Genomic DNA, 11,187 nt, shown 5'->3' with positions numbered 1-11,187 from the left:
ATATAACAATTTCCAGTTCACTCACCCTAAATTGAAAGCACCTGTTCAGCTATTCTCTTATCTTTAGATACTGAATGCTTTACAAACTTAGAGGCCATGTTGATATTGATTAGGAAAATGGCATTTGTTCTACTTGCTAAAACTTCTGGAAAACAAAATTTCAATGTTAAAACCATACTGTATGTTGCAAAATAACCATAACCTTTTTACCGAAATAACCAGTGACGGGTAAACCAATTCATACACAGTGATGCTCCTGCTATTTCTAAGCAAAACAGATGAAAAACTATGTTTTTGTAATACAGTATTTTAATACAATTCAGTATTCTGAATGATGCTATTAATAATGTCTGGGTTTTTAACCTTTTTTCACTATTTTGATACCGCCAAATCCTGGGTGCCGGGCTAAACGAAATATGAACCCTCAAAGTCATGTGATTTTAAAGCTCTGAGCAGGTACGAGTATCAAGCAGGTCCAAGAATGCTCGGGACCTGGGGTTTTCTGGATAAAGGATCTTTCCGTAATTTGGATTTCATAACTTAAGTCTACCAGCAAATCATGTAAACATTTAATAAATCCTATAGGCAGGTTTTGCTTCAAAAATGATTAATTATATCAAGTACAAGCTAAAGCTGTTTTATTATTACAGAGAAAAGGGAAATCATTTTTACAAATTTAGAGTATTTGGATAAAATGCAGTCTATGGGAGATGGGCATTCAGTAAGTTGGAGCTTTCTGGATAATGTGTTTCCAGATAATGGATCCCATACTTGTAATTTATTTTTCTCAAATTTTTATATGCAAATTTAGTGGCGGATATGGGCATATCTAGTTTACAACCAAGGCTCTATTTTTTAGGTCTCAATTACATATCCTCGTTTTCATCTTCTAGTCTGTCATTTAACCCACTGCTGCTGGCAGCGTCAGGGTAGGCTTAATATACATATAAGACTATTATATAAGACTAATACTATTTTCTAAAATTAGTTTAAAGGTGGAAATATGTGTCAAGGTTTTGGAACAGCAGCTTTTATGGATTACATGCATATATTATAGCTATTTGTATTTTTAATGACAAAAACTCACTTTAAATGATACCTGTTTGTGTCAGAAGCAGCCTAATTTATGGGGTATATCAGAGTGATATGATTACAGTTACACAATACTCTGGGCTGTATTAAGATCTGGTGCGGCCCTGTGCTGCACCGGATCTCAGCCGAACCCCTTGTTCCAGCAAATGGCTCATGTGGAGACGGCTTGTCAGTTCTGTCCATGTGCCAGTTGCTGGAGAAGCAGGTACCCCCTTCTCCATAGCTTTGGGACCGGGGACATTTTTTTCTTTTAGCTGCCACCATACATAGGTAGCCCAGGGTGCCTATTTGGTAGATAGTTTTTCTGTGTGTTTTAACTAGGGACGCACCAAATCCATTATTTTCGGAATCGACGAACCGCTAATCCTTTGTGAAAGATTCGGCCTAATACCGAACCCAACCCCTAATTTACAAATCAGGGCAAGGAACATTTTTTTTAATTCCTTGTTTATGTGTCGACAAGTCATGTAATTTTAAGAATTCGGATTAAGTTCGGCCAGACACATGGATTCCGCCGAATCGGAATCTTCCTTAAAAAGGCAGAATCCTGGCTAAATACCAAAGCAAATCCTGGATTTGGTGCATCTCTAGTTTTAACAGCCTAAAGAGGTTTGCTTAGAAAGCACAACAGTCAGTTTGTTTTGTGTATTAATAAATAAATAAGAAATCTCTACTTCATGTGAAAATAGAAACCAAAATAAATTAAATCGAGGGATTAAAAAACACAAGTCCAGAATAGGTCAGGTTATTGCACTTTTCAGAATCATGTGGTTAATTTTAAGAAGCACAAGAACTCTAGCTATTTCCCTTTAATTCTTAATAACTGTTGCGTCATACTGCTAGCCTCAACAAAGCCATTTCCAGAGAATGCAAGAGTACAACTAGAAGATGGCACTTTCCAGCTACTATAAACCCAAACCCTAAATTCAGCCCCCACATATAGAAATGCTAGTATATAGAAAAGCTAGGTGCTTTACACTGCACTGTTTTCCATTTATTTCCTGTGACAGGCTAAAACCTAGCATGGTAGCCTATTAAATCTACAAATCGTGGTATTATATAGATGGCAATCAAGCGTCAGGGAATTTTTTAACCAAAATCTCAAGTCCTACAGTTCACAAAGTTACATGTGCGTGGGATATAAGATTATACAGGCACATGTGCTGGATGGGCTGATGGACTCTCTGTACCATCTGCCAGTTATTTCCTCTATGTAATAACTAAGCTGAGCACAAAAATATAATAATGTTGTAATATCTCATATAACCCCATGATTCATTATTTAAATGACACTGTTGTTGCGAAGCATCACCAGTTTGAAAAGGTTTACCTTTTTGCATGGCGTTTCTGATTGCATTGTAAACATATCAAAAAGACCTGATGGTGCTGAAGTGCATGCTCCCTCTAGAAAGGAAGAGATGAACCATTGAGCAAAAAAAAAAACTCCTTAAGGTTAAAGGGGTTGTTCACCTTTGAGGTAACTGTTTGTATGATGTAGAGTGATATTCTGAGACAATATGCAATTGGTTTTCACTTTTTATTATTTAAGGCTTTTGAGTTATTTAGCATTTTATTCCCCAGCTCTTCAATTTGCATTTTAAGCAATCTAGTTGCTATGGTCCAAATTACCTTAGCAACCATGCACTGATTTGAATAAGAGACTGGAATATGAATAGAAGAGGCCTGAATAGAAAGATGACTAATAAAAATGAGAAATTATAATACATGTATAGCCTTACAGAGCATTTGCTTTTGAAAAGAGGGTCAATAATACTCATTTGAAAGCTGGAAAGAGTCAGAAGAAAAAAAAGGCAAATAATTCAAAAAGTATAAAAAATAAATAATGAAGGCCAATTGAAAAGTTGCTTAGAAATGGCCATTCTATAACAACTAAATTAACTAAAAGTTAATTAAAAGGTGAACAACCCCTTTTAGAATTTCTGGCAAGGAACATATAGACCTAGGAATGCTGGTGCTTCAATTAAAGATGATGAAATGTTACTAGCAGCAGTTAAAGGCAGTTCCTGTTGATCTTTAACACCAAATAACATTAATGGCGGATGTTTCCATTTGTAAAAATGTACTATTCTTCCGGCACTTTATAAATTAAATAAGCAAATAAATATTGGTAAAGAAAAATGGCGAAGAAAAATAGACGAAAATGACCAGGAGCAACAGTCTTAGATCACAGCAGCAGTTGACAGAAAAGTCTTTCACAGTTGATGGCAGTATTTAGTTCAGGGATGCACAACTGGTGGTTTTCCAGGCACTGCTGAACTGCAACTCCCAGCATCCTCTGCAGGCTGCTGGGAGCTGTAAATCAACTCAATCTGTTGGGCTTCCTGTTGCACATCACCAGTTTAGATGAACCCCAAAGATTGCTTCATAGCCCAGCCATATAGACCCTCGTTTATTAAGGCAAAGCAAATATTCTGAATGAGTGATGTATCCTGATTGTTTAAAATAATCTGCAGATATCAAGGCTATTAGATATGGAAGATGACCCTTTTCTGCTTTAATAATAAATATATCACTATGACACAAAATAGATCATCCCCAAGATTCGAGAATTTTGGCTCTTAAATAAGACATGACCAATATTATGTGATACAAAAATGGCTGTTTAAGGCATAAAGCACTGAACTGAACATGTACAAAGGATGGTGGCTAATCCCTCACATTGACCCCTGCTTTATTATACTTTGTACAATGCAGTGCTGTAAGGGTATACTTTCCTCCGTGTCATCGTTCCTCCCCCATCATGTTTACCTGTTTACATTGACTTTTTCCAGTTGTTCAATTGCCAAGCTCTGGTTTTAGGATAATCCACAATGCAGATTTAAGGTTGCAGGACCCCCCACCCCCGAAGACCTTTTATTCATACTGTTTTTTGTTTGTTTTTTTGTTTTTTTAGAAATGTTTAATGACCATTTACATGTCTATTTACTTCAATAATACATTTCATAATATCTGTCAAGGAAAATAATATTTTATGCAGTGGTCTCCTTCATCTCATTCCTGTGATATATGTTGTCCAGAAAGCTTTCAGTACAACCAGTTTCCATGATGTGTTTATTAATAGAATTGATGTGCCCAGTCACAGGCTCTGAACTTTTGAAGTACAGAGAATTCACAGAGCAGGTCCACAGGACCATTTAAGTCAAGCTGGTCTCCAGTCTCAGCCACTGTAATCCCTGTCTAGTGTAATGTACCAGCTTATCCATAGGGCTGTTGAGAGCCAGAGGGCAAACCACTGTACTTAGATCTGCAAAGAATTCTGATTATAAAAAAAATATATAAGCATATGTGATCAATACATTTATACACAAATATTTTATACTGTACAAATATATTAGATTGGCTTTATTAACCTAAATTCCTCAAAATGGTGTTACGGTGTAACAGTGGATTTTTTCTGGCAAATTGGCATATAGGGAAAAGAGGCTGGCAAACTCTGCCTGCAATTTTCAGCAAAACGTGATTCTTATGAACACAAGCAAAGATCAAATTGTGCCTGCCTAAATGCTTTTAGCAAAGGTACTTGAGCATATACATGTTCCTTACAACGAACCATTGGCTGCAGGAAAGATCGTAATTGTAATATGTATGGCCAACTTAAGTCTACTCTAATGCATTGCACAAAAGAAGCAAAAAAAAAACACTAGGCAAAGCAGCAAAGGATTTACCAATACCCTAATTTGCATCCGTATTAGTAAATAATGTGCCAGATGCACATTTTTCTCTCAAAAACTCTATGGGGCAAATTCACTAACCTCAGAAAATTCGCCAGCGACGGCTTCGATCACAGCACAACAATTCGCCAGGCGTAGATTCACCAGGACAACACTAATTCACTAAAATCCGAAGTTGCATCCAGGGCGCCGAACGCTGGCGAAGTTGCTCTAGCGTTACTGCGCCAAGTGAAGCAAAGTTGTGCTAGCATTGGCTAATTTGCATACGGCGGGAAGTTAAAGTTCAATGGACATATATGTTGCATCAAATACATTACACTACACAAGCCCAGGAAAACTTAATAACATAAAATAAATGTTATATTGCCCCAGGGCCGCCATCAGGGGGGCACAGGGGGTACAGCTGTATTGGGCTCGGCTGTGTTGCACTTTTCAAATTAGCTGGCCCCCTTAACAGCGCCGAAGTTTATGTGCAGGCGAAGACACTAAGCTACACCAAAGACTGAAGCCGCAAAGACCTGCTACTGCTGCTCACACTGTCACTTCTCGCTCCTTAAGCTCTGTGCGGCTAATACTTTCTCTTCTGTTCTTCCATTCCGGTGCTGCTGCTGATACGTAAGGCTGAGGCTGATATGGGAGTGGAGGAGAGGAGGAGGGGTGTGGTGTTTATACAAATGGCCTGCAGGTGTCACTGTCTACATGAGTTACTGTGCATACTTCCTGGTAGCTTAAAAGTGAAAGCTTACTGTTGTGTAATGCCTGCATGACTCTGCTAATAAAGCATTGTTATACTTAGGGTTGCCACCTTTACTGAAAAAAATAACCGGCCGGTGGGGGGACGGGTAGAAAAAGGAGGCGGTCTATGATGCAAAAATGGATGGGGCTAGGCAGTGTGACGCAAAATGGGGCGATGTCAAGAACACTGCAAAAAAGGTAAGTTCTGCGCGAATTGGGGCTTTTTTTTCCCAAGGGTATTACAAATTACCAGCAACTGCATTGCAGGTAAATTTGTAATACCGGCCCTGGCCCTGGCAGGTGTTTTACCGTCTAGGCCGGCAAAATACCAGCCAGGTGGCAACCCTAGTTATACTCTACTCATCCTCAACAAGGATGGCTCTTATACCTCTGCAGCAGCCTGAAGCTTTTCCTACAAACCCTGGTGAGCCTACCATACCTTTTACTGCTTGGATCCGTATGTTTGCAAATTACATTATTGTTGCTGACCAAGGAAAGATTTCTGCTGCTAGAAAGCGTGCTTTACTTATTCACTGCCTGGGAGCAGAGGGACAGCAAGGGGGAAACAAACAAAAACTTTTAACCCTGCAACTCCAGACTGAGCTGTGGAGAAAAGGCAGCTACTCTAACATTGGCACTGGAGACTCTCCAGTCTGTATTTGTTTAATTATCTTAGCACCAGCCTAATGTCACTGGCATTCTATCATAGCAGTTCTGTTGGGACGTGATTATTTGGCAGATTCAAATCTTTCTGGTGTTCTAGTGCTTACTTATTCTATAAGTTAAAAAAAAGTTTACAATTAAAATGTTGTAATAGAACCATAAGCAACATTACTAAAGAAATAAAAAACCTAGCTTGAAGGTCGGTTAAGGTAAGAAAGGGAAAAATATGTATTTGCTGCCCTAGATATTAAACATGACATAATAACTGGCACTCTGATGTTATGCTGTAGCTATACTCATTTCATGAGTTTTGGACCTTCAAGGGGGGCCCTGTCCAAAAGATGGACCTTAAAGAGATACTGACACCAGAAATGAATCCTTCTTTTACATCAATCATAATATTGTCTTCAAAAGAACCGAAGTTGAAGTCCCGAAGCCACGAAAAGACCCGAAGCTGAAGTCCTGAAGCTACGAAAAGACCCGAAGCTATGAAAGGAGCCGAAGGAAACCGAAGAAGCTGATGAAGAACCTTAGGTAAGTTCCACTGAACACCAATGTTTTTTTTTATTTTGTTGAACCCCTGGCCACCAATGATTTTTTTAAAATACTCTATGGGTTCCCTGACCACCAATGTTTTTGTAGAAACTTTTATGGCGGGCTCTTGTGCATATTTTATTTTGATGTATAGGGGGCCCTGACCACAAATGATTTTTTTTAAAAATTGTAGGGGGCCCTGACCACCAATGTTTTAACAATTTTGAATGGGGGCCCTGTCGTTTTTTAAACTTATAGGAGGGGCCTTGAACACCAATGATTCTTTTTTTTAACTTGTAGGGGGGCCCTGACCACCAATGTTTTTTAAAAACTTTTATATGGGTCCCTGGCCACCAATTTTTTTTAAATGATAAGGGGGCCCTGACCACCAATGGCTTTTTTATAACTTGTGAGTGAGGGGGTTTACTGTTTTTAGTGCTGGTGTCTGTATGGACTTTTTACTGTGGTGTGGGAGGAATCTGGGGTGGGCGGGGCCAGGGGGTCCAAAAAATGTTGCTGTATGGGGCACTGTGATTTCTGATGGCGGCCCTGTATTGCCCTACACATAAGCCCAGTGTATAGTTTATGTACCATATGTTAGGAAATGTAGGGGGGAAACCAGTTACCCCAAAAAAAAATTACGCTATTTTTCAGCCTATCACCCTGAAAAAGGAAAAGACGCTAGCGTTTTATGGGACTTTTTGAGGAACTATCTTCTCTATTGCACTTCGCCTGGTCTGAGGTGGCGAAGGCAAGTCTGTTGCAAGAGGTAACGTTCAGTAAAATCTGCATCTTAGTGCAAATTTGCCATGCGTTATGGAGCGAAGTACCGCTAGAGTCTATCTACTTCGCTAGCGAAGTTACGCCGGCGACCATTAGTAAATCGGCAAAGTACCAAAATGACGTCACGCTGCCGAATTTTCGCCAGCGTTAGTCACTTCGCCCTTTAGCTAATTTGCCCCATGAGTTGACTGAGATGTACAGGGTAAAGTTTGGCCGCAATTAGTAATCCATAACAACCAATCAGATGTTTGTTTTCACACAGCCAACAAGTAAATTCTACCTTCTGATTAGTTGCTATGGGTCACTAGATGAGTAGCAGTACTTTAAAAAAAAAAACGGATTAGGACACAAATCCTGTCTCTCATGCAGGCTATGTGCCAGAGCCTTTTATTTCAAACGTTTTTAGCTCTAATACACTCCTCCCCCAACAAAAGATGGATTGGACATAATTGCCAATCAATATCTGTCCCCTGCATGAGATACGGATTGCTGAGAGCAGGGATAGTGTAGAAAGAGGCAGTAACTTATATAAAATTGATACCTTTATGTTTCTTTGCTAGGAGATCAGCCTGTTCCCAGATATCATATGCATACAGGAAATATGAGGTTATGTTGACATAAGATGATGCTATGTGATGGATCATCTGTGGAATGGCAACTGAAGAGCTCCCACTGTTGCTAGCAATGGACCCTGGCTGAGATCCTCCAGAGCTGGCAGGAGAAGGAGTAGGAGACAGAGGGGACGGTGTACCAGTGCTTCTAACAAAAACATAAAAATCTTTAATTTACCAACAGGAATCACTGATAGGAGATCATTTACAATCTGGCTGTAGAACTAGTAATGTATAATTCTAGGCACTTGCCTTTTATTTCAGTCAGTACATAACACTTATCAAACATATACAATATAAAGATTTTCATGAAAAAGTTGAGCTGATTCATCCCTTATATTTGAGGACAGAAACCATGAATGAATTAATAATCTCACTTTAACAAATAGATTGCAGACAAGAACCATAATCAGTTTAACAGTATGGCCTTTTATAAAGATATTTAGATCATAAAGCAGGACAGTACTGCTGCTACGTAAACAAATGGAAGGAGGTACTGTCACATGAGTAACTGGAAAAAGCTTCCTTTTCAAACTCACTTATCTATGTCCTTTTACTAATTTTTACATCTGTTATTTGAAACTTTATATTCTTTACCAACTATTTTCCCCATTCATTTCACTGCTACAGTCTGTAGATGTGACTTCATATTTCCTTGTTAGGGCAACCAGCATAACAGTCTTTTTTTATATGAATATGCATCATGTGGCAAAAGAGCGTAGGATTAGTAAAGATCTCTTTTACAGAAAAGAAAATACATATAGATTAGTGGTCCTCCTACTGCAATATCATTGTTCTTGCAATGAAGCCTGCATTGGTAAAGGAGTATACTGACCTTGTGACACATGGAGAAGGTACTTGTGCAGCTCTGGAAGAACTCTATCAGAAATAAAAACAAAGGGAGTGTAATTTAGAACAGTGCATGGCTGGAATTTAACTTTCTTGCAAAGGTCACACATTATATGCAGTATGGATCTATGTTACTTGACAGGGACCCTATTGAAAAAAGGCATTAAATTTCACTTTGTTTTTATACAGAGAGAAATGTGAATAGCTAGCACTTTTACCCATATTAGCAGCATTTGAATATTCAGTGAAAACAGTGCAGTGGAAACTCTTTACCTTGAAGTGTTCTCCAAGAGTGCGAGAATACTTTATTGCAGTGTCTTTTTTGTATCGAAACATTGCCATATAAAGAACGGACTGGCAACGCATACTATAAAGAAAGTAAAGAAAGTTTTAAAAAATACTAATTATAAATTATAAAAACATATTTTATTGTTTATTAAACCAAGGGTAACAAAAGTGATTGTTCAAGAATGATTCTAAAACCTTTATGACTGTTTAGTCATAGAAGGCCCAAATTGACTTACATTTGAGATTTAATGTAATACTCTGTACAATGTTGCTGCTCCTACTCATATTTTCATAGGAGTAGGAGCTGATAAGATTTCCTTGGTCAACTACACAAAGGTAAATACACAAAGGTAAATCTATCTCAATAGTTTTGATGCATTTCCTTGTTTTTTTTTTAGCCAAAGTTTGCCCTGTTTGTGCCCCGACAGAATGCCATTGTAGTGGAATGTGCGGTCACCAGTGGTAGTGAAGTTTTCTCAGCTGGCTTCTTTTTACCAGTGAAGAAAATGCCATAGACACTTACCATAAAACAGCAAAGGACTTTTCATATGCAGGTGCAGAGGAGTCAGTGAAGTTCTTCAACTTTAATATAAATCTAGAGTAAAGCAAATATGCATTACAGGAAAGGTTCCAGATGATTGCAAGTTATTATTGATAACATAATTATTCAACTAAAGGAATCAGATTTCTACATCTGAATACTTTATTGATACACTGCAGTTAAAAACTGTAGACTAGGCAATCATAGTTATGTAGGCTAATTTCCTCTATTAAAGTGGACATATACCTTTTTCTCTTACACTAACTGCAGTTTCATAGGGAGGAAAACAGAAAGACAGGGGCAGGACTTGGGTTGCAACTGCAGAGTACTGCTTGTCAGATTTGTTAAGTGGCATTTTTTTCTTTGACACTATACATTGGGGTATATAATACCGGGAGATGAGGTTGACTATATGTCTCTTTAAAAAGGGCAGTGTAGATCATTATTCAACTTGAGTTCAATGAACAGGGACAAACACGAAAACTCTGGCACTGGGGTTACAATAATAATAATCTAATTATCTACCTTAAGAGAACCAAACATTGCCCTGTTTAGCTCAAGAAATAACAAAAACATTTTTTTGTGATCGGAAAAAACAAGCCCTATTGATGTTGCACAAGAGGGTCTGCCCCTTTAACTCAAATTCTTCCTGCAGGTATTCGTTTTAGTCCTACTCAGTTTCATGTATTGTTCTTTAATCCAGCCTTGTAAATAAATATAAAGGGTATATAAATGGCAAGTCTAAACCAAACTATTGCTGAGAAACATAACTTACTTAATGAGATCAACAGTTTCAGCAATCATGGTGTAGGCTGACTTTGGGGCCTGTACATCAGCCTCCATTGCAATACCACATTCAATGAAAAACATGGCAGCATCCAAATAGTTGAACGACTTTCCGATCTTGTCCGACTAAAGAAAAAAAAAAAAAGACACCTTTAAGTGAATGTTAAAGGGGTTGTTCACCTTTGAGATAACTTTCAGTATGATGTAGAGACAATTTGCTATTTGTTTTTATTTTTTATTATAGAAGGTTTTTGAGTTATTTAGCTTTTTATTCAGCTGCTCTTCAATTTGCATCTTAACCAATCTGGTAACTAGGGTCCAAATTACCCTAGAAACCATACATTGATTTGTATAAGAGACTGGAATATGAATAGGAGAGGGCCTGAATAGAAGGAGCAGTAATAAAAAGTAACAATAACATTACATTTGTATATATTACAGAGCATTTGTTTTTTAGAAGGGAGTCAGCGACACCCATTTGAAAGAGTCAAAAGAAAAAGGCAAATAACTAGGGATGGACTAATTTTTTCGCCTTGTTTCGCCTCAAAAATGACGCCCATAGACTTGTATGGCGACCGTGCGTCAAAAAAAAAAAATAAAGACGCGCGTCAAA

The 11,187-nt window shown here is 38.1% G+C and overlaps 1 protein-coding gene across 3 annotated transcripts in view; it reads right to left on the bottom strand.

Annotated features, from left to right (window-relative positions):
* Positions 1-4,006: 4,006 nt before the first annotated feature.
* Positions 4,007-11,187, bottom strand: part of aff1.L (AF4/FMR2 family member 1 L homeolog) — a 107,115-nt gene continuing 99,934 nt past the window's right edge. For 2 of the 3 annotated variants that reach the window (XM_018253226.2, XM_041591245.1), the window contains 6 exons: positions 10,564-10,700; positions 9,771-9,842; positions 9,233-9,326; positions 8,946-8,989; positions 8,041-8,258; positions 4,007-4,369 (listed from right to left, as the gene is read on the bottom strand). In XM_018253226.2, the coding sequence (XP_018108715.1) occupies positions 4,248-4,369; positions 8,041-8,258; positions 8,946-8,989; positions 9,233-9,326; positions 9,771-9,842; positions 10,564-10,700 (687 nt within the window). In that variant the 3' untranslated portion in view covers positions 4,007-4,247. The remainder of the gene's footprint in view (positions 4,370-8,040; positions 8,259-8,945; positions 8,990-9,232; positions 9,327-9,770; positions 9,843-10,563; positions 10,701-11,187) is intronic. The other variant, XM_018253237.2, reaches the window with a different exon arrangement.

The sequence above is a fragment of the Xenopus laevis genome, chromosome 1L (genome assembly GCF_017654675.1).
Source record: "Xenopus laevis strain J_2021 chromosome 1L, Xenopus_laevis_v10.1, whole genome shotgun sequence".
NCBI classification, from domain to species: domain Eukaryota; kingdom Metazoa; phylum Chordata; class Amphibia; order Anura; family Pipidae; genus Xenopus; species Xenopus laevis.
Note: the sequence above shows the minus strand (reverse complement) of the source record. Positions and strands in the feature narration are given on the sequence as shown.